Source organism: Amphiura filiformis, chromosome 5 (assembly GCF_039555335.1).
Source record: "Amphiura filiformis chromosome 5, Afil_fr2py, whole genome shotgun sequence".
NCBI lineage: Eukaryota > Metazoa > Echinodermata > Ophiuroidea > Amphilepidida > Amphiuridae > Amphiura > Amphiura filiformis.
Window position 1 is genome coordinate 45,285,153 of NC_092632.1, and position 24,228 is coordinate 45,309,380.

General features: G+C 36.5%; 3 protein-coding genes across 3 annotated transcripts in view; 1 reads left to right on the plus strand and 2 right to left on the minus strand.

The window, feature by feature from the left end:
- Positions 1-24,228, minus strand: part of LOC140153215 (saccharopine dehydrogenase-like oxidoreductase) — a 73,958-nt gene that overhangs the window by 34,834 nt on the left and 14,896 nt on the right. The gene's annotated exons all lie outside the window — the stretch shown is intronic.
- Positions 7,673-13,296, minus strand: LOC140153218 (caprin-2-like). Its single transcript, XM_072175902.1, has 2 exons — positions 12,792-13,296; positions 7,673-9,892 (listed from the first exon to the last, which is right to left on the minus strand). Exons 1-2 carry the CDS (start codon positions 12,874-12,876, stop codon positions 9,306-9,308), a joined length of 672 nt encoding a protein of 223 aa, XP_072032003.1. The 5' UTR covers positions 12,877-13,296; the 3' UTR covers positions 7,673-9,305.
- LOC140153219 (uncharacterized) lies at positions 18,094-20,597 on the plus strand. The gene is made up of 3 exons (XM_072175903.1): positions 18,094-18,194; positions 18,316-18,450; positions 19,511-20,597. The coding sequence occupies exons 2-3, from the start codon at positions 18,333-18,335 to the stop codon at positions 19,915-19,917; spliced, it is 525 nt and encodes a 174-aa protein (XP_072032004.1). The 5' UTR covers positions 18,094-18,194; positions 18,316-18,332; the 3' UTR covers positions 19,918-20,597.

Genomic DNA, 24,228 nt, shown 5'->3' on the forward strand with positions numbered 1-24,228 from the left:
TTAATTTGGTCCAAAATGGAGATATTAGGAGGAGGGATTTTACTTGCAAGAGATGGACCTATATTAGTAAAGAAATCATTAAATTTCATAGCAATTTTATTGGGATCTTTAATTACATTGCCATCATCATCAGTAAAATGGCTAGGAGGTTTAGTGGTTTTATTCCTGCCTAGAATATTATTGAGAGTTTGCCACATCTTCTTCATGTTATTCTTATGAAGATTAAGCTGAAAACTAAAGTGGTTTTTCTTAGATGTGCGTAGTAGGGAGTTTAGTATATTGCGAAATTTTGTGTATTTAAGTTTATTTTCAGGATTAGGTTTAGCCAAGTATTGTTTATATAATTTATCTTTAGTGAAAATTGACTTTATTAGGCCAGGTGTTACCCAAGGTTTTTAGGGTTTTATGCTTACTAACTTTGGATGTTTTTATCGGGCAATGGGTATTTAGTAATTTTTTTAGTTTAGTATCAAAAATATTATAAGCTATGTTAGGATTAGATTCCCTATAAACTTCATTCCAATTAGTTAACGATATACCATTCTTAAGACCTTTGATATTATCAGTCTTCAATTGGCGCTTCTCAAATATTTGGGTGACAGGATTCACATGGCTGCTAGAGTTTATATTTGATGTGAAGGTAAAAATTGGGAAATGGTCAGAAATATCAACAACTAGGACACCAGAATTGATCTTAGCAGTCATATCGTTGGTCATAATATTATCAAGAAGAGTTGCACTATTTTCAGTAATCCGTGTAGGTCTATCAATGCAGGGAAAGAAATTATTAGAATAGATTAGATTAACAAATTCAGACACTTTATTATTAGAACCATGTTTAAGTAGATCAAGGTTGTAGTCTCCAGCTACGTAACAAATCTTATGTTCCTTATTGATGATATCAAAAACTCTGGCAACATCAGAAAAGAAGCTATCCAAATTAACTGTGTCTGGGCGATAAATGACCCCTATGATTGAATTAGGAGTTTGCTGGTTATTGAATTCAATGAAAACGGAATCGCAGTTATCACACTTGATGGTAAGATCATCTCTAATCGTGAAATGTTATAAGCTAATAGATATTATTTCTAATTGTGAACTCAATGTTGTTATCAATAAAAAGAGAAGCCCTTTAAAGTGTACTTTACCCTACTCAATTAAGCTGCTTAAAACATGCTCAAAGCATTTTCTAATTTCTAGAAAATGCCTCCAATACTACCTTAAAGTATGTTTTGGGGCTCTACTTCGTACTTTTATGAACAGGTGCCAAATTTGTGATCAAATATGTATGGTTAAATTACAGAATCTAAAACCGAGATATGGCTTCAGCAATTCCCCGTGTCAACTCCCTACACGAATCCCAGTCCTGCCCCAAGGCAGAACCTCTGAATGTTATTGATGAAAAGAACATAGAACGTCATGAACTGATAGGGAGTGGAACGTATGGAGATGTATATAGAGCAACATTGACAAGCAAAGACAAGACGAGTAAAACAGAAGTTGCTGAAAAGGTCTTGCGTCCAAAAAAACCGGAGCAAAGGGAAGAACAAAAACGTGAAATCTCCTTCTTAAGCAGGCTGAAGCATCGCTACATTGTTAGCTTCATAGGAGCTATAATGTCAACAGCATCCATCATCATTATCACCGAATTTGCTTCCAATGGGTCCCTCCATGACTATCTGAAAAAACAAACACGTCTGCGTTCTGAATTATTGTATGCATGGGCCCTTCAAGGTGCCCTTGCAATTCAGTACTTGCAGAAAAATAATGTGGCACATAGAGACATTAAAACCAGTAACTTCTTGATAACCGCTGAGAATCTCTTGAAGTTGTGTGATTTTGGTATTGCACGAGATCTTATCACAACTGTCTCCACTGCTGTCAGAGGAACAGTCCCATATCTTGCCCCGGAAGTGTTCAAGGAACTCAAATTGTCCAAAGCTTCGGATATATTTTCTTATGGAATTGTAATTTGGGAGCTAGTAACATGTGAAGTCCCCTATAAAGATATGCAAGGAATGCAAATCATGTATTTGGTAGGAACTGATGACAGAAGACCAGATATCACTAACATTGCAGCACATCCCCTATTGGATCTGATGCAGCGGTGTTGGGCCACTGATCGAGTCATGAGACCTCATATAGATGAAGTGATTAGAGATATCATATTTGCTGGAGAGCAGGATAGAGGTAAGAAACATTTGTTACATGCATTTCAACACCACCAGGACTGGATTGGATTCAAAGATAGATTTAAATTCAGAATAGCTATGTGTGTAACACTATGGTAAATCTACCATATTGAATTGTGAGAGTGGGAAACAAAATAGAGTACCTCTAGTGCTTGTATTAGGAGCCCAAAATTGAAGGATAAATTGGCATTTTTAAACTAGGGTGTTACAGAGGGGTGTGCATGTAGTGCTTAGTATAGAGCACTGTGACCTAATGGTTAGATGGCTCAATTTTATATGAGCGCAAGGTTGTGGGTTTGAACCTTATTGCCAGAACCAATGTGTTGTATCCTTGGGCAAGATGCTATATCTCGCTTGTCCTACTTCACCCAGCCAAAAATCCATGCCAAATATTTATATGTGCTGCCACTTAACAGTTTTGATAATTTATCACTTCTCTATCAACAAAAACCCTTTATTTTCCTAATATAACTACCATTTACACATCATAAAATGGTTTAAAATGTTAGAAACTTGCATATTTTAACCATTTTTAGGCCAAATTTTGCCCTAAAATAGCCCAAAAATGTCCATAATTTTTTACATATAGCCCAAATTAACTCAGATTTCTTTTTATTATAATTAAGTAAAAACATGGCAGTGTATTTAAAACTGCATGAAAATGCCACATTGATGTACTCATACACTTCACAAATGTAAATTGAGCAGTCAAGTTAGCTCAATTGTTAAGGCGTTCGACTATGGTGCGAGAAGTTGCGGGTTCGAACCCTGGCAGTGCCAAGTATGCTCTGGAAAATTGAGTTAGCTTGAAATTCCCCTGGACAAGGAACTTACTGCTAATTGTCTCGTTGCAACCCATACAAAACTTGGGGAGCTGATCCTGGTTGCGATGGTTATTTGTGGAATGTCTAGGGTGTGCACTCTTTATGTAGCAGCAAAGTCCCTGATTTGTTGTTAAATGGTTTGTGGAATGATGTTGGGCCCGTAGTAGTAGTCAGTGACAACCTGTAAATTAATGAGATGAGAACAACAACAGGTTGAAGTGACACCATTCTGTGCATCAGGTGTTGAAAGAATTTGGTTATTGTTTTCTGGTAGAATAAGGAATTTCTTGAAACACCCTGCTTTAGGCCTATAAATTGAACCACAACAAGTACTGTTGCCATTTATCAGGGCTTGGATTTAGTGCATGGAGCTGTTTTTGCATAGAAAAATACATTGGCGAGTGCACATGCACACACACAGTAAGTAGGAAACCGTTCTAGCATATAATGTATTGACAGTGGCCATCCCTACTAATAGTGCCAAAATGGTCCACCAAATCACTTCAATTAGGTCTTCATTTTGCAAATTTTGTCAACTTCTGAGGGGGGAACATCTCCCCTCAGACAACCCCCTGCGTAATCGATATAGGCCTACAAGTGACCATTTTCGCATCTGCTTTCGCGCATTTGCCAATTTATGTTTAACATAATTTATTTTTATAGGCCTACAATAATGGCGAAAACTTGTCCCCGAAAGGCTTCATGGACACAATAACAATGCCAAAATGTTCCACCAAATCACTTCAATTCGGTCTTCATTTTGCAAAAGATTCTTTCTTTTGAGGGGGGCACATCACCCTTCAGACACCCCTTGCGTCATGCACGCGTGACGCGATGGCCGCTCCGCGGCCATTTTATTAAATTTTATTTCATTTTTTCTAAAATTGCCCCCCACCTCTGACTGCTCTAGATCCGCCACTGGCACTCTCAATCAACCTAAATAATTTGCCTGAATCAGCCTAGCCCGAATAGCCCATGGCCTATAAAGCGTCGGTGCATAAGATATCTGTGGAATTGCTGTTTTTACTTAATGTCATAAATGGAGTGTTTTCATGCATCGTGCAATATTTTACCATAAACATAAAGCAAAATTTTCAAATTGGTTTTGAAAGTAACGAAAATACCCCCAAAATAGGCCTGTCTAAAATGCCCAAAACCCAGGAGCTTCTTCCCCCGGAACCACCGCCAGGGCTTCACCCCTGGACCCCACCTGGACCCTTTAAGCGGCCCCTGGACCCCACCAGTTATGACGCTTAGCTCGCTACGCTCTATTGGGTCACATTTTCTGGAGTGTCCCCTTTCTCGAAATCCTGGATCCGCCCCTGCTTTAGTTCGTTACCTGGTTTTTGTACCTGCAGGAACCCATCCAGGATAAAATTAATATAGTATAATATATAATTAATTTTTACAATCTAACTATGTGACGTGAAACCAATAAAATCACTACATTAGCATCCCCTCTAGTAAAAGGTAGATTCTGTATATTTTTCCAACAGTTTTCAAGTGGGAGCTCCATAAATCTATCAAGTTGAGTTCATCACCAGGTCCCCTGGCCATCCTAGCTGATGGGGAAATAGCTGTGCATGTGGGAGGCAAGATAGAGGTGTACCCATCACCTGATGATGTCCAGAACCAAGGTAACAACTCTCTCTATACAATCACAGGTGCTATGAATTGTCATGATCTGACATTGGGTTATGAGAATAAGTTGTTTGCAATAGAAGGTTGGGGAAACCTGTTTGTAATACCACCAGGAATTAAAAAGGCTATTAAAAAGATATGAACATCTATATAAATTCAGAATATCCCAGTAGGTCCTCTGCGGGTGGTGGTATGATTTATGTACATAGCAAGAAAAGGCAAGGTACATCTCACTACTCCCACATTCCCATGATTACATCACACCCCAATTCAAATAAATTGATCTTCTCATGTGACAAAATACAAGTATTTAATTTAAAAACAGATACACAACTTGACCATACTTACAGCATGAGAATTGATGTTGATTTCATAGATATGGATTCACATGATAGAATACTGATGGGAAATTCCAAAAAGATAAGAGTAGTTACATTTGACGATGAAAAAAGAAAAGAATGTGAAGTTGCCTCTTTCCAACCTCTCGAGACCACATTATTTGTCAAAGCCCGTTTTGCACCAGCTCCCAAAGACCATGCTGATATTTATGCAATCTGCCAAAATGAGCCTTATTGGTACAATTATGGCATATACAAATATGTATGGCAGAAGAAGTCTCAAGATGACACAATGGGCTATGTGCATACAGGGGGCATTATTACAGGCCTGGATGAGCCAAGGGACATACGAATCACTGAACAAGGTGATGTGGTATGTTCTGAAAAAGGCAAAAATAGGGTAGTGGTATACCAAGTAAAAAGTATACCCTAAGACCTCAGAACTCACTTTTGTATCCCAACTAATCTGAGAGGATGAACAAGTTTTTAGAGAATATCACTAATGTAGAAAGAGGCACACACTTCTTTTCTTTTTTCTGATATTGCGATTCATTGTGACTCGATTAGGGCCGTAGCAAGTGGGCAGCCGGGGAGGCCATGGCCGCCCCATTTTTTGAGAAATTTGTTACAAATACTTTTCTTTCTACCTTTACTCCAGTTTTGGTGCATATGTGTACATAGTGGGTGAACTTATTGTGCATGTAACAATGGTACCAAATCAATTGAAATCAGTCAAGCAATTTTATTATTTCTTTAGCTTAATGAGTTTCATTGGCACAACCAATCTGTTAAGTTTGGATTGGGATTGATTAAGTTTTTGTTTCTTATATGAGCGATGATCACCATAGCATACCAGGCACTATGGACACTCTACTAGCTTCATGCTCTGAATAATTAGGAAAGTTACTTTACACATGTATGGTCATCACTAGATCGGGTGGGAGACTGGGAGGTGTGTATTCTTTCTACAGTCTATGGTATGGGGGTGTGACACTCCCTCATTCAACTAATACTCATTTCCTGTGTGCAAGAGATGTTGTATTGCAATAGCAATCCCCCAACATTTTTGGTGTGGGGTCAACAACCCAAGTCATGAAAAATGCTGTACAATTCCGACTGATAGCAATGGTAATGTATGTATTAAGTCATAGCACTACATGTACATTTTACATGTGTACAGTTAGGTTAAGTCACAATAAAAAGTTGTATGTACAAAAATGTTCTGGTTATGAGCCAATTTGTTAATTGCTTTGGCAAAGTTATTTTATAGCAGAGAAGGAACAGTGTCAAGGAACTACTTGTATGAAGTATGTATTTACAGCTCAGAAGGTTTTTTAAAAGGTTCTTCGAACTTATGAAACAGTTTTCAATGAGGTCAACTATAGCTGCAAACTGCTGGGCTAGAAATGAACCATAATATCATAATGAACTGCAATTATTGTACTAATTAGTTGCTGTAACAAAATTATGTAAGCGTTGGCTTTTCTGCTCTTCGTTCAACTGTCTTGTCCTGAAATCAGAAGTTCTACATGTGCATGTACCATTTGTTATTAAATACCTCATCTAAAGATTACCGCCATCTGATTGATTAAAAGAGGGGGCATAGTTTTGACTATGCCCGCAAAAGTAACTATTCTCCGGGCATAGTTCTGCGTGTGCTTTGTTCCCAGCGTAAAATGATATTACGCACGCGTTAATGTTTTCGCGCACTATAATTATGCGGAAATCGCAGATTGTAATCTGTGCCGTTCGCATTGAAACTATTAGTTTCTCTTTCCAAAATCGATGCTTTTAAAACTCGGGGCATAGTCATGGTTTTGAGATCACCTTGGGCCTATAATTTTAACCATGCCCCACATAGCAGTCAATATTTGTATACTGAACATTGTTGCAAAGGCAATACCGTAAAACCCCGTCTACAAGCATATATAGTGTTTTTTATAAAAGCTTAATTAATTCGAAGCAAGCGTTAATACACCAATACAATAGATCGGTCTTAAAATAATACTTGTTTGTATATGCTTGAATCCTTAATTTATTTTCTCAAACTCCATAATGGCGACTGGATTAATGTAGCTTTCATCAGAAGCACACTATATGCTTGTAGACGGGGTTTTACGGTAGCCAAAAGACTGCAAGCGAATTAAGGTACCAGCTATTTTCACCCCTGTATACCCTAGAAACAAAGATAAATATGTCAAAATTAAAAAGTGATCTAAGGCCTTGGGAAGGAAGAAAATCAAATGTTGCATTTTGGCTGAAAATTTGACTGTTATAGATAACATGGCACTAGTTCTCTTGTTTGAGAATGCTTTGGGTACAAATCAATAGAGCATCCAATGGAGCAAACTGCAATTTTTGAACATGAATGAGAATTTTGGATCATTGTGTCTATATTTCTTGAAGGATTTCAACAAAAATGAGGTCTTAAAATCCAAGATAATTTCCAGTTATGACCTATCTGTCTTTGTTTAGGATAATATACAGTGGTGAAAATAACTGACACTAAATTCTTTTGCAGTCTGTATACAAATACATGCACATCTATTATAGATACAAATCTATTACAAAATTGAACTTTCAAAGGAGTAAAACAATTTTGTAATTTCTTATGCCTGTTTGTGAGCAGTGGGTTTTTAAGGGTCAGATAGGTAACTACAAATACACTATTAAATGTCTTAGCCAGATTCAGTATTTGTACACATATGTGCTTTTATTATGTCGCCTTCAAGTAAGTTACAGAAAGTACAATGATTTACACTCTAAGCTAAGATTTTAAGAAATTACTAGTTCGACAATAAATATGACTTATCTGTACTGAACCTTCTTATCATAATACATGTACCTGTTTCATTTTATTTGTATAATTATGTTATACGCAGCTTATATCAAGTGTATCATTTGACACATTACGACATATATGCTTCATTGTATTGCTTTGTTAGTAAATACTAGTACATTAATTTGTATATCATATCAATTATTGACTACTTCAGGTCAATGTTCATATCTGCATGTACATATCTATAACAAATATCTCAATCTAAAGTTAAAATGAGAATAGCTGTAGAATTACATGACCATGTGAGATTTTAAGCACTCTAAATGTACTTTTATAATGATAATGTAAATTCCTGCGTGGCGATTTCAAGATGTATTTGCAATTGAATCTATGCCATACCGAGTTTTTATCTATGACCCCATTTACACAGAGCCTAAAGTCGGCGTAGGTCAAATTTGAACTCGACTTTGTTTGTGTGTACACAGTAAGAACCCACCCAAAATAAGCGCAATCCCAAAATGAGTTTGTTATCACCTTGGGCGGTTAATGGAATGAATACGACCGGTACAATATGATATTTTCAAATTAGCTTCTTGAAGTGCAAAAAGTTCCACTTTTACAGTACACTTCCAAGCAACATAATTATGTACAACTCCAGAGGATAATTTAGCATCCCAAAACCATTGCGAAAGTGTTAATCACCAGGGTTTAACTGTCATTTGAGCTTGCAAATCCCATTATATTATATTGAAAAGATGTTGGATTTTGCAGTGACAGATTCGATTCGGTGTGTTTACGCTGTTACATCACCAGCTTATGGGGGAAATTGCCCTTCCATGTGTGTGCATCAAGGGATTAGGCTAGCTTGCACAATTCGAATCTGCCACTGTGAAATCCAACATGGCATTACTCTCAACTTGAGACAAGACTATAGTCAGCTCTTCTTATAGAGAATACATGTACTTTACACTATTCTGTTTTGCGAAGTTTTTTTAAGCATTACATTAAATTGTAGTCCTCACGTATACGCACGCGATGTTAAGCATGTAGATAGGATCATGTGCAAAATGATACACGCTGGACAGTTAGCAGTACACTTAATTTGTAAACAAAACTTGGCAAAACATTTTATCTATGGATTATATTCATTTTCTTGTAGACTGACGTTACCATAGTGAAATTTCAGTTTACAAAATTGTTTTAAAGTGGATGTTGGTAAGCATTTAAATCATCCTCTGGTGCAACTCTACATGTAATCCATTATACATGTAGTTCTATAGTCATATAATGAAGCATAAATATTACCTTGTACATTGTATCTTATGAGTTCAACAGTTGATACCTATAACAAATAAAGTATTCTGAAATAAACTCAATTCAATTCCATAAGAACTCACTTACTCATGTATAGGCCTATAATAGTCTTAATCAAAAATTCCAAATGAATATGTACACAGCGTTTTTGGTGTAATAAAACTATTTACAGTGCATTCAAAAGTATTATTGTCTTCACTCAGTCTTTCTTTTATTATTGTTCATAAAGCAAGAAACCAGAAAAAGTTGCAAATTTGAGGTCTTTAGTTTTGACATCAGCATCTTTGGCACATTTCAACCAAACTTGGTCATTCTTCTTCAGCTGCAACACAGCCATATGGCTGACCTGATCCCCCACCTTACTGCCTCCATTATTTTCATACAAAGATGCATCAACAAGAACATCATCTTGGATCAGCGAAACGACATCCTTATCTCCGTAATTTGTGTTGCTGAAGAAGAACACATACACTCCTGGAATCGGGCAACTAAACTTGCCATTGTTACTATCAAATCCATCGCATTCATTGGAGATGACCTGGTCAAAGGTCATGACCTGGTCCTCTAAGTCCGATTCAAATTGAGTTTGTGCAACAGTGAAGGACACATGTCCAGTTTCATAGAATTTAGCTTTCTTGTCTTGATTTGAATTCATGTCAAGATATTGTAAGACACCAGAGCCTTGTTTGTCACAAACTTTTTTCTCCTGATCATATTTCTCTACTTTCTTTGTGATAGCATCGTGCAGGTCAAGGAGATATTCAATGACATCCAAGGAACGAAAAACTATATGGAATATACCTGAAAAACAAAAACAAACAGAAACAAATTGAATTAGTACTGAATCAAAGTTAAATTAAAATCAAATTACAGCAACAGTTAAAAACAAACCAAAAGTCTAATGAAGCTAATTGTAAACATAAATATTTTTGTTTCAGAGGTCGCCCACTCATTTCCTATCTGTGGAGGGTCAAACAATAAAAAGGTGAAGGTGTGTGGAATTACTTACAGCCTCAACCACCCCTCCCACCCACACACACACCCATCCCTGTTTGTGTTTGCCATTAACCGTGGACATTGTGTATTTCTATCAAGACGAGGATGTTTGAATCAACATTTAATCGACAAACCAAGGACCAAAATGATGATTTTTTTTGTGTATATAGGTATGTATGATACACAGTACGAAATGCGCCTACCAACTGAGTTCGCTATATTTAATGCACAATAGCGGACATATCTCTAAAATGAATTTGGCATGCAATTGCGACCTACTGCAGACCTCCGCGAATGTGAAGTGAGGACAGTGATCATTTGCAGGTAAGTCCATAGTTTAAATGTGTCCTCGTTTGCAGCCAACCACCGACGCACCTCTTCTTGTAAAACATGACTGTATATTGGTAACATTGTGTGTGTGTGTGTGCATGTGTGGGACTATGATATGTCGCTATGCATGTGTGGAAATGTCCCCACTTTGCCAAGGGAAATCATGTGTGTGTATCCCCAGTTTATGGAATCAGATATGTGATGTGATCAATCAAAATCAGTCAGAACGCGGAAATATTAAATTTTCAGTTTCTTACAGGATTATAATGTAAATCATTTACAAAGCTGCATTTTGCAGAAAACCCCATTGAAATTGAACAACCAGTTCCAAATGATATGAGCAATTAAAGATTTCTAAAACAACAGGAAACAAAAGGAAATATTTCCTCTGTTCGGCTATATCTCATACATGCATACATACATTAATTTCTTATAAGGCGCAATATCCGGTTTGATCAAGGCACCAATATTTCCGAGTTCCAGCTGATTTTGCTTGATCGCATCACATATGTGTATTTGTCCGATTCTGTACTATGCAATAGGGGATCTCACCCCCAATATGTCTAACTAATGCCTTTAACGCCCTCTTGGGGGGTTATATAGCCCATTAGCATAGTAAGAAAATTGGGGATATACCTGTTTGCAGGCATATTCCCAGTTTATCAGGATGGGACAGAAAATGTATCCCTGTTTCATACGTTTCACAAATACACATACACTCTACTCCTCATTAAAATGCAGATTTTAGCTCCTATTTTTCTGATAACTCATAATCTCACTGAAATTTTAGGCCTGCAATATGTTTTGTTCCTTGGGTTTGTTACTGTAAGAGGTACAGCTTTGTACATGTATGAAACATGCTTTGTAACATGGTAGTTTGGTGGTTGGTACTGTTCTACATGTATGATACACATTATTTCTAGAATTCAAACTGCTGGAGCAATTTAACAGTCACCATGATAATATCCAAAGATATGTTTTTTGCTTGCATAACAAGCCATTATGTCATGGCCTAAAACTTTGAACTTACAGGAAATTCTCTGAATTTAGTCCACTCCAAAGATGACCTAATTAAGATATTATCAATAGCTCAATTAGGGAACAAGCCAAACGACTGATGCAGTCATATTACAAGCTTTGTTTTATAGCTGACCACATCCCTACTGTAACAAAACCGAAATATTTCCAAAAATGAAGAAAGTATCAAACAAATAAAAAACCTTCCCTAATTTCACATCTCTACTTTATGAAAACCTTACTCGTAACTGATTTTTTTTTTATGTTGTCAAGAAAAAATTGGGGCAAAAAGTGGTGTTTTTTTTTGGTGATTTTTTAAAAACTGAACATTTTGGTTTCAATATTCATTTCAACTCATTTTCTTTCCAAAAATGTATAGTTTTATATACTTTGGACTTACACTTCAGAATTAATGAAGTTGGAAGAGGTCCATGTTCCCTCCAAATCTCTGTCCTTAATAGCATGCATAGGGAAAATGTAATTGACATATTACACTCCCTCCTTCTCTAACAAAAAAACTAGTTTCATTCATAGGACTTCGTCAATCTTTTGGTTTGTTCCATAGGCGTAGATCCTAGTGGATGGGGGGGGATAAATCCCCCCAATATTTTGCCAGGGGGATGGTCCATACAATCACCCCCCAATGTTGATGCCTGAATACAGGTTTCTGACCAAATTAATCTCATATTTGCCCACTTCAGTGCACATTTTTGCGTGCTTCACATGCATTTGTACCATAACCTTATTCTGTCGCCAAAAGGTGCTGGATTCAATACTTCAAGAAATGTACATGTAAAAACATCATAATTGTGTACCCCTTTATGTAAACTAACTTTTCAAATTATTCAAGTTACACGAAAGGTAACACAGTGCACTAGCCATATCACTCATTAGACCCATAGCAGATTCATGGGCAGGACCTGACCCCCTTAAAAGAGAGATGTAATTTTGCTTTACACACATGTACATAGAAAACCATATTTGCAAAACTTTGAGAACCCAACACTTGAACACACCGGTCACCGGCCATCAGGCCTGTAGCCAGGGGGTGCAGTGCATTCCCCAAGTGCCAAAGGCCCAAAAAGTCCCCTTTTATGACCCAAAAAGTCCCATTTGTGAGCGTAGCGAGCGAGAAAATAGAGGGTTTTTATGCCTTTTTGGTCCAAAAATGTCCAAATCCGCAACCCAGTCCAAAAAGGTCAACATTTTGAAAAAAAGGTCCACTTTTTCAAAATCAGCACCCCCAAATAAATCCTGGCTACGGGCCTGCTGGCCAACACATCAAATAATGTTCACTTCCAAAACAATATAATTCATTTTCAGTACAATTAAATAAAAGAGAAATCAGATAACATACCTTTTATCATTCCTGTTTTCACTAAAGCATATATCCATGCATACATAGTGAAAGGGAACATTAATCCTGTCTTGATTAAAGCCATTCTCAACAATGTTGTCAATGTCTTGCAAGAAAATGATGGTTCACTCCTGGCTGGCAGGTCGATTTAAATAGTGATGTCCTTTGTGGAATCCTTTCCACCTTTGAGTTAGCGATACACATGTAAATTCTTCATAATGCTAACAAAATTGTAACATACATGAATGTACTTCTAAAGTGTTAGTGCAGATCTTCACCAGAAAACAAGTGGCAAAGTTTACTACTTGTTGGAGTCATTTACTGATGACAAATGATGAATGACATGTTATGACAGCGTAGGAAACCTTAGGCTATCTAGGGACCTTGATGGTGTACAGCCAACCAGCATGCAGAAAACGTGACTGACTGACTGACTTTAAAGAATTTCTTCCCTTGTGTGTAACAAAATAAAAGTTCAGTGTCTTTTGTTTTAATTACGATGACGGTAAAACATAGATCATGAAAGCATTCACTCAATAATCATGATATTAAAATATTGAGTCCCGGCAACAAGTACATGCAGCAAAAATACACAGTAGCTGACACATTGATGAATTGAACCTACTGAAGATGATAAACCTTGTAGAAAACTATTATTATAACTGATGACCGAAGATGAAACTGATGAAGTTTGAAATTAATCAAACTCAGATAGATGTAACATTTATTAGATGTTGAGTAGTTGCAAGCTTAGATGCGATTGAAGAAGGGCTGCATGCCACAAACGCAATGTTCAGCCCATTTCCTGCACATTTATCAACAATGCTAACGAGATTAGTAATAAAACTTTCTCATGAATATTCATATTTCTCAACTTCAAGTGTACTTCCTCACACACTCCCTGGTACATTGTATCTGCATAATTGAATGTCAATTGACTTGTCTACCAATTGACAAACCAATTAACTTAAAACATCAAAGGCTGCAATTGACATTAGTCCTAATTAAGGCCCTTCACAATTGATTCTTAGTTTCCTGTTTCATTGTTGGAAACAAGGAATGAGGCGACTTTTAATTATTAATTATCTATTATTTTCTTTATTTTAAAACAAGTTGTCGCAACCTACATCAACCCGTTTTGACTAGGAACATGCATTGAATTATTTTACAATTATGTTTGATTTTATACATAAGTAATGGTACATTTATGTTCTTTGTTTGTTCATCATTATAGTTGATATGATCAAAGTCTGAAAGTAGGAAATGGGATTCATTAAAAGTTACTTTAAAAGAGAAAATCCAAAATATAAATAAAATAATAAAATATTTTGCAATTCTCCACTTTGGACGCGGGCGGGAAACAGGAAAGGGCCTAAACAATACACACTTGAAATTGATTTAACTTAGAGCATCAAAAGTTGAAATTACTCAACTTGACAATCAAAAGAGCCTACATAAGGCCCCCCCAAAAAAAAAATTGTTGTGTTGTCCTCAATCAACCGACCTGAAATCCTGAAAAATCAGGGTCGCTATTTTTTTGAATGATGATTTTTACAGATTTGTTTAAAAAAATCAATGTTTTTCGCTTAAAATTAATATTTTATTTTGTCTTAAATTGATTAGCTAACATGTCTAGCAATCCAGAAGTCAAAATTGACAAATGCCCACTAATTGAAGATGCATTATTTAATATTTGAGGGAATTTTTAAAAACTGAAGGTTTAAAAAAAAAAAAAAGAAAAAGAAATCTTACCGACCGACAAAACTTTCCCATTTTTCCCACTTGAGGGCAACACAACAGTATTTTTTTTCACCTAACTGAAGTAACTTGACAATCAAAAGAGCCTACATAACTGAAGTCAAGGTGGATGAACTTTCAAAGAACAAAATGTAAAGTAAACCAGATATCTATTTATATAAAACAAAATAATCTGATCTATATTTATAAAAACTGTGAACAGTAAATCTATGTGTGACTTTAAAAAAACATGCACCCTGGAAATTAGTATAGATAATGAAAGTTTTGAACTAGATAGTTTATTATTATACTAGCGGGATACCCGCGCTTCGCGCGGGTCCCCGCTAGATGAGTAAATGGGAGCGATCACTAAAACAGGAGGAATTACTGAAAAGGTAGAATCATTGAAAGGTACATTTTATTTTTCTAAACCTGTCCCTTCTTGCATTTCCATTTTCTTTTCAGTTTATTCTGCACGGGCCTAGTTTGTTTCCATTAAAACAAAATGCTATTTAGCTTGTGATTTTCCGTTTCCATGTTATTTATCTATCTTGGCCTTGCCCCATTCCCATTATTTTCTGAAGCTATCCTTTATACGTTTCCCTGTATAGCTTCATTTTTATCAGCTGCTTAGCTTGTGATTTCCCGTTTCCTTCAGTTGTTATTTATTTTTCTTATTTTTCGTGATTAGTTTCTAATTTTAACTTCTTTTTTCCCTTAATTTTCCTGATTAGTTTCTTTCTTTCCCTCTTTAGTTTGCTCCCGTTTCATTTAGTTACTGTAATCATAACCTGTATAATAGGCCTACCCGTAGGCCTACCTTTTTTTGTCTTCTTCTTTTTTTTTTCTATTCATTTAGCTCCTTTCTTTCTCATCAGTTTCTTTTGCATAGGTCTATTTTGTTCCCATGCTGCTTAGCTCGTGATTTCCGTTTCCATGTTATTCATTTATTGAGCCCGTTCCCATGCATTATTTTATAAATCTACCATTTCTTACATTTCTCCTTTTAGTTTTGGCTTTTTTTCTACATTTTGTTCCCGTTTTTCATATTTCCTGCTTAGCTTGTGATTTCCCGTTTTAATTTTATCTATTTAATTCTGTTCTCATTATTTTAGTTTTTTTTACGTTATTTATTTATTTATTTATTTATTTATTTATTCTTTCATTTTTAGCTTCCTTCTTTCCTCTCGTATCCTCACGATTTTTATCATCTTGGCGGGTAATCTCTTAACCGAATCCATTACCATGCATATAATCCACAACCCGACCCATCCATAGGCCTACCTTTTCAGTTTTGTCTTCCTTTCTTTTCTTTTCTATTTCTCTGGCACTGAAAGTTGGTCTGTGCATATTATGCACCCGTGCGTGCGCGTCACATTGCGCCGTACGCCTACGTGCTAACGCCAACCCGCTGCTGCCAGTTAGTTACGGTGCGCGCTACCACTGAGTTTTGACAACAAAAATCCCGGGAAAAACCCGGTTTTAACCATATTTTCACTGATTTTGAGGCCAATTCTTGGTCTTGACCGTTTTCAACCAAATAAAGTGCAATGCGTTCCCGTATATTCCTCAATCTCCCGTATGAATGTGGCTGTAAAACTAAACGACGATTCATTATAGGCCTAGAATAAATAATAAAATTCACGCGACGTAGCCTTAATCTCTTGGCTGCCAACTTCGGTGCAGTGGCGGAAAATGGGATGCGTAGCTCTGCGAGGGCTTAAAAGCTCGTAAGATCATTCTTAAAGTACTGCGATGTTGTGCATCTAGATAGCCTGAATCATTTCTTGGCCACCTCGCAGTTGGCAGAAAACAGGGCAATGTTGCTCTGCGTATGGTTTTTAATGGAAATATTATTACGCGTTCACACTGTCCTTATTACCCACAATGCCACTGCATGCGATTTTGCATAGCAACACAACAGTTTTTTATGTTATTCTCTTAGTTACCATCAATTTTTGCAAAAATGAACCTCAGATGGTTTAATGGCAATATGTACCCGATCAATGTATGAATAAATCAGAGCTGAAAGTGAAATCATCTCTGAGTCTATTTGCGCACAAGATTTAGCGACTTCCTTTTATTTATATAGATTACTAACATGCTTATTAACAGCTTTGTTACAATATTATTTCTGATATGATTGATATTTTTTAAACTTTTTTAGTCTTGTTTGATTTTCTTGATATGGGTCAGATAATACAAGTTTAAAACAGTGTCAGCATAGCACTTGTTCAGTGCATGTATGGGACCATGACAACCCCTCTCTGACATTACAAAATCCACCAGTCCTATGGGACCATGACAACCCCTCTCTGACATTATAGCGCCTCGTTGGCCGCTTTGCAGCCATGCCCCCCCCCCCCCCCGAAGAACTAGAACTAGTTCTATGTCAGCAGAGCAAAGTACACTGATCGACATGTTTGTTTGAACGAAATCGAACATCCAGTTTTCATTTATTACCTTGATACACTTTCTTTGTATATTGTTTTCACCAATAATCAATGTAGTTAAAGCCATAATATGTGATTTGCTCCACAATGACGCCCTAAATTTTTCTCAAATTTCTAAGTTTTTGCATATATACTCATGTGAAATACCAAGCCTTACATGTACAGTAAAATTTAAGTTTTTATATTAAATCCGGAGAGCTCCAGTTTTATTCTGATTTCACCGATCGAGTGGTGGCTAAAACCTACCAACTACCAAATCCCAACAGTTTAAAATAGTTAATAACCTTAAATGAGTTAAAATGACTCATAAATATATGTAATTGTTGCCAATATTTTGCTTAAACCAATGCATTATGTTCAGCCTATATTCATAAAGTAAACTTTGTCTTAAAAGTTTGAAGTGTTTCAAATGTGTTGTTATACGCTGGCGAAGTTACGTAATAATCGGATTAACTACCATAGCAATAGGTACAAACAATTTTTGATTATACCGCGCTGCACTACAACTTTCATGCGGCACCTCTGCATTGAATCATAGATGTCAAAGAAATGCTAATCACTTGTACCTGTAAGATTAGTCTCTTTGAAAAGAGCGGTATTGTATTCAATCTATTATATGATTGAAGACAGGTGATGAGTGCAACCTGCTTGTAGTGCAGCGCGGTATATATATTCAAAATTGTTTGTACCTATTGCTATGGTAGTTAATCCGATTAATTACGTAACTTCGCCAGCGTATAATGTTTTATATTGTCATAAAATAATCTAATTTGCATATCTAAGGAGCTAATTTGCATAAATGTTATGGTGGCTAGTTAATATTTCATGCATAAATTCTGTGAAATTTCATTTTATCCTAATTCTGCATTTTTAATATTGCCACAGTATATAACTAGGGATGACCAGCACAACAGCTTACTCCTTTGGAGTACATGTAATTGGACACCTTTTATGTTTACCATGCAACACTGAACACACACACAATATCAATGGAGCTATATGCATACACTCCTTACAATGACCATGGAAATAGATCTTATCTACTATTTCCATGCAATGACCAATGGATTTGACTTGAGTGCACCATAGATAGTGAAGGAGAAAGTGCACACACAGTGCATCAGTAGGCCCATAGTTCCCTCCACAGCAAGCTGAAATCTGCATCAAAGTGTGATTTTACTGCAAATTTGCTCCAAATTCCAAGTTATATTAGGTGAGTTACGTTTTGTATACTATAATATATATGTGCAATTTCATTAAATTTCATTACTATTTAGAGGTGCATATACACGTAGGACTAATGAAATTAAGACCCTCTTTAACTTCGGTTTCAGAATTCTGCAGCATCAGCATGGCTCAAGATATGCCTGGTGATCATAGGTGTGAGAACAGCTATGTCAACCTTTTAAACACATGCAGATGGACCCACACAGATGTACAACTCCTAATAGAGAAGAATAATGTTCCAGGTAAGCTTCTTTTTATTAAAAAAAAATTAATTACAAGTATTAATTAATGAGATGTTAAAAGGGCATTTCATGATCCACAGCATCATCCCCCCACTTTTCTCAAAAAAGTTCAGATTTTTATATCACTGGAAACCTCTGGCTACATAATGTTTATGTACAAAAATAATTCTTGCAGATTAATTTGTTTAGCATATATCAAGATATCGTGAAATTTGAATTTCGTTCTGGTATACCACAACAAAATTACAACACGTCATGGTCTATGAAGTAGTGTACATAATCATGCATAACTCGCTTGCGCAAAATTGGAATCTACTGAAATCTTTGGGAATAAGCTTTTTTTCGTGGATATCTACTGAAAAATGACATAAAAAGAGGATGCTAGGATCACAAAATACTCCTTAAAATAGAAAACTTTATTTAATTGAGATAGCTTAGAAACTTGATAGTGTTGACAGAAAATGAGCCCATATTACATGCTTTTACTGATGCTGTTTTTAAAATGGTGTACATATTGGGTGCCCAAAATTAACAATTTGGGCGTAAAATGATATATATTAAATGTTGATACTGCTTAGTGTTTGTTTGATTTTTTTTGGGGGGGTGTCTAAATGTTATTTAAATCCAGTATTTCTTAAATATTTAACAATGTGAAATTAAACAAGTTGTAAATGTCATTTCAATTGAATATTACAAGTAGCGGCATGCTTTTATGAGTACATGTAGCAGCAAGTGATCGCCAAGTAGCCCAATTGTGCACCTAAGGTGCAGCTTTGGCATCACTGAGAATAGGCCCTAGGCCGACATACATTGTAGGAAATTTTTTTTATATAGCCCTGATGAAAAGAAGTAATTGTGCAATTTCAGAAAAAAAAATTGCTGTGTGATTTACATGCATTAGCACCAATTGACTTGAAATGTGTGTGTGTGTGGGGGGGGACATCAAGACCTTTCTTGTGACATTCGTCATATATCACTAATTGTCCTCATCAGAACCTTCATAATCCCAAAACACTGATTATATCATGTTTAAAATGATGTTGTTTATTAATTGTTTCAGATCAATTTCAACAGCCAGTGACATGGGCTCATCTTTGTATACTGGTGCTAGCTTTTGAAGAAAGACATGTTACAAATTGTACTGTGTGGAATTCACTTGCAACAGCATTGAGAACTTTGCAACCAGATTGCTGCCTTCCATCAACTCAGTGGCTTCGCAGAAATGCCAAGAAAAGGATGCAAATAATGTCACACGGGAAACTGATGGTCCCCATTGAAGAACTAAAAGCGCAAAAGGAGATCATAAGTGAAAGTCTTGAAAAAATGGGCATCACAGTCCATTGGCTAACTGAAGAATCTACCCCTCTTCCACAGAATACACCAACTATCAATAACAGTCACATGGTTGATATTTCCTGTATAGGAAAAAAACTGACACTCCATGGGAAACTGTGTGCACTTGGATGAATCGCATATTTGGTACTTCTGACATCAGTAAGCAGTCCTTCTACAACTCTTTCAATGCCTTGTATACAGAAAAGAGGAAGCTGCGCGGCAACAAACCAAAACTTCACAAATTTTGGCATCTCCATACAAATTGCCAGTTAAGCGAAACATCAAAGTCTGTGAAGAAATGTGTGAAGAACAAAATGAACCTGCACCGATACAAGCTGACATTGGGTCCCAAGAAATTCTGAAACAAGATGCCAATAGGCCTACTACCGTAATCGTCAAGATAGAGTTCGATTAGGTTATAAATCTTTTCAACTGGACTTACTGTTTTTGTTGACTACAGTATCACGTCATATCTCTGACGCTTCATCAGGCCTAGTGACAAGTCGTCACGATACATGTACGAAACTCTAAATGCCAAAACAGCCCCAGTGGTATTAAAGATGAACTTGAATTAAAGCAGTCAAGTTAGCTCATTCGATAAGGCATTCGACTATGGTGCGAGAGGTTGCGGGTTCGAACCCTGGTGGTGCCTAGTACGATCTTGTGAAAAATTGAGTTAGCTTGAAATTCCCCTGGACAAGGAACTTACTGCTAATTGTCTTGTTGTAACCCGTACGAAACTCGGGGAGCTGATCCTGGTTACGATGGTTATTTGTGGAATGTCTAGGGTGTGCACTCTTGTAGCAGCAAAGTCCCTGATTTGTGGTTAAATCAATGGTTTATGGAATGATGTGGGGTCGTAGTGGTCAGCGACAACCTGTAAAGTGTGCTGAGGCTTGTGGATCAACGTCTAGGTGTTGTGCCTGTGCGTAGCGCACTATAAATCACTGCGCTTTTTTTTTCTTTTTGCTGAACCATGAAATGGTATCAGCCTATATTAGTGAATGTTACTAGCTTACTTACTTACTAGCTTACTAACTGACTAACCATTTGGTCTAAAATGGACATATCTCTAAATGCCACGAAGGTATGACTCCCCAAGTGGTGTTATATGAAAGAGAAAAATGTAAAGAATATAATAAAAATGTTTCCAAACGCCAGAGGCCATCCAGGGGTCGCAGGGGTAAAAAAGGTCATTTTAACCGAAAATGCTGTGATTGAGCTTAAATTTAAATGCAATGATCCTTATGACATTCTAAACATGTTTCAAACATTTAAAAATCTATTTAAGGTCATTAAGGGGTCATAAAGGGGTCAAAGGTCGTTTTCAAAATGCTCCAATTGAACTGAAATTTAAATGCAATGATCCTTATGACATTGTAAACATTTAAAAAATAATTTAAAATTAATTTAAGGTCATTAAGGGGTCATAAAGGGGTCAAAGGTCAAGTTTTTCAAAATGCTCCAATTGAGCTAAAATTTATATGCAATGATCCTTATGACATTCTAAACATTTTAAAAACATTTTAAGATTCATTTAAGGTCATTAAGGGGTCATAAAGGGGTCAAAGGTCAAGTTTTCCAAAATGCTCCGATTGAGCTGAAATTTAAACACAATGATCCTTATACCCTAACCGCCTAAGGGCTTTTTGGCGACGGGCAGGGAAAGAAGGAAAGAATAGAGAGAGAAAAGAAGGAAAGAGGTTGTTTGCTCTGGGTGGGATTCGAACCCGAGACCCCTCGCATGCCAAGCACTCGGTCGGCGACACTTTGCCACGGGTCTTGGGCTTAGCTGGCCAGCGAAACCGTTCCTATATATCACTTAGGGCGATTGCGTCATCACACCACGTGGGATGCATGCACGAACAGCGCATATATCAAGTAGTATTTTGTAGTATTTAGTACGGTTAGGGTTAAGATATTCTAAACATGTTAAAAATATTTTAAAATTAATTTAAGGTCATTAAGGGGTCATAAAGGGGTCAAAGGTCAAGTTTTTCAAAATGCTCCAATTGAGCTAAAATTTATATGCAATGATCCTTATGACATTCTAAACATTTTAAAAACATTTTAAGATTCATTTAAGGTCATTAAGGGGTCATAAAGGGGTCAAAGGTCAAGTTTTCCAAAATGCTCCGATTGAGCTGAAATTTAAACACAATGATCCTTATACCCTAACCGCCTAAGGGCTTTTTGGCGACGGGCAGGGAAAGAAGGAAAGAATAGAGAGAGAAAAGAAGGAAAGAGGTTGTTTTGCTCTGGGTGGGATTCGAACCGAGACCCTCGCATGCCAAGCACTCGGTCGGCGACACTTTGCCACGGGTCTTGGGTTGTGACGAAGGAGGGAGATCGGATATATCACTTAGGGCGATTGCGTCATCACACCACGTGGGATGCATGCACGAACAGCGCATATATCACAGTAGTATTTTGTAGTATTTAGTACGGTTAGGGTTAAGGAAGCCTATACTGAGTTTCGATAGTGGTAACCTAACCCTAACCGCCTAAGGGCTTTTTGGCGACGGGCAGGGAAAGAAGGAAAGAATAGAGAGAGAAAAGAAGGAAAGAGGTTGTTTGCTCTGGGTGGGATTCGAACCCGAGACCCCTCGCATGCCAAGCACTCGATCGGCGACACTTTGCCACGGGTCTTGGGCTTCGCTGGCCAGCTTAAACCGTGCCTATATATCACTTAGGGCGATTGCGTCATCACACCACGTGGGATGCATGCACCGAACAGCGCATATATCAAGTAGTATTTTGTAGTATTTAGTACGGTTAGGGTTAAGATATTCTAAACATGTTAAAAATATTTTAAAATTCATTTAAGGTCATTAAGGGGCAATAAAGGGGTCAAATGTCAAGTTTTCAAAATGCTTCAATTGAGCTGAAATTTAAATGCAATACTATCGAAGCCACATGGTTCAGCTATGGTGCGGTTATCGCTCTAGTTCTTTTTTTTAAAGACTGAAAACTGAAAATGTGAGTCTCAAAGGTAAACTCAAAGACCCTAGATGCAGCAGTAACAAGACTATTGTCTTCAGAAAGTCACAGCTGGTAGTCCAAGAACAAAGAAATACACAGTTGATTGAGTTGAATATCACCAGCAGTTGAAATATTGCGAAATGAAATATTTGATCAGCAATTTTTTCTGACTGGAGACGGGTGTAACGGGAAACTAGGAGTCGACTTTCATAGGCCTTACAAAATGTACATTTTCTCTCTTCATGCAGGCATAATACTCATTTTGTTTTTCTAAATGATTTTTGTAACATAATTTTGTAATTTTTTCACCTATAAAGGGGGTGGTAAATTTTTCATCTATAAAAAGAGGGTGGGACTATATACTCGAGTCAGTATGGTAATAATTATCCTATAATTAGATATATACATTATGACAATTATGCCCTACTATATGTCTGAGTTAACTTTCTCCACACGGGTGTCAAATGCAGACGACAAGTTTCATAACAAATATAAGATTCAAAAATTTCAGAATTGTAAATTTTCATGACCATATTTTGGAATCAGCATGAAAAATGCAATAAAATGAGTACAAACAAGCCTAGTATTGGTTCAGTGGTTCTTAAGATAGCTCTTGATATTTTCAGAAAATATATCAAATCTTGGATTTTTTTAAATGTTGAAGCCCATGGCTAGCAAGCAGAGCATTAACAAGCAAAGAATTATGGCCACAGAGATCTGGGAATGACTAAATCCTTAAGGGATCTAAAATGAGCGTTTATTGCGTTTCGACAGTATTCTTTGTGGCACATGAGAGCACCTCAGACCTATCGAATTGTATTCTGAATACTGAAACACGTCTTTCTGATATCAAATAATTTTCATTTTTGAAAATCACAATATAATAGTACAAATTTTATGACAAATTATAAAAATTTGATATTTTTCAAATTTTGATATATAACAGTCCTCAAAGTAAATTATATAAATCTAATGATATATTCTTAAAGTGTATGTAGCAGGGAGGAAAAGCCGACGGTCAATTGAAAATTTTCACCTTTCATATTGAAGCTATGGATTTTTTTCCCAAAAAGACGTAATTTTTTTTGGTGTTTTGGGAAAAAAAATCCATATCTTCAATACGAAAGGTCAAAATTTTCAATTGATCGTCGGCTTTTCAACCCACCTACATACACTTTAAGTATAAATCATCAGATTTTACTTCAAGTACTGTTAAATATCAAAAATATCAATTTTTAATGATTTGCCATAAAATGTGTATTAAATTGCGAATTTCAAAAATTCAAAATATTTGATATCAGAATGACATTCTTCGTATTCAGAATGCAATTCGATATGTCTGATGTGCTCTAATGTCCCAAAATAAATACTGTCCAAACGTTCATACCCCAGCCCTTATGAGGGTCTGGAACAAGAAGTTGATCATCAGCATTACAACATACCTATTGCATATGAAACAAT

Coding starts and splice junctions, on each gene's coding strand:
- LOC140153219 (XM_072175903.1), top strand. CDS start 18,333: ATGGCTCAAGATATGCCTGGTGATCATAGGTGTGAGAACAGCTATGTC. Junction 18,451..19,510: donor AGAGAAGAATAATGTTCCAG/GTAAGCTTCTTT, acceptor TAATTGTTTCAG/ATCAATTTCAACAGCCAGTG.
- LOC140153218 (XM_072175902.1), bottom strand. CDS start 12,876: ATGGCTTTAATCAAGACAGGATTAATGTTCCCTTTCACTATGTATGCA. Junction 9,893..12,791: donor GAAAACAGGAATGATAAAAG/GTATGTTATCTG, acceptor TTTGTTTTTCAG/GTATATTCCATATAGTTTTT.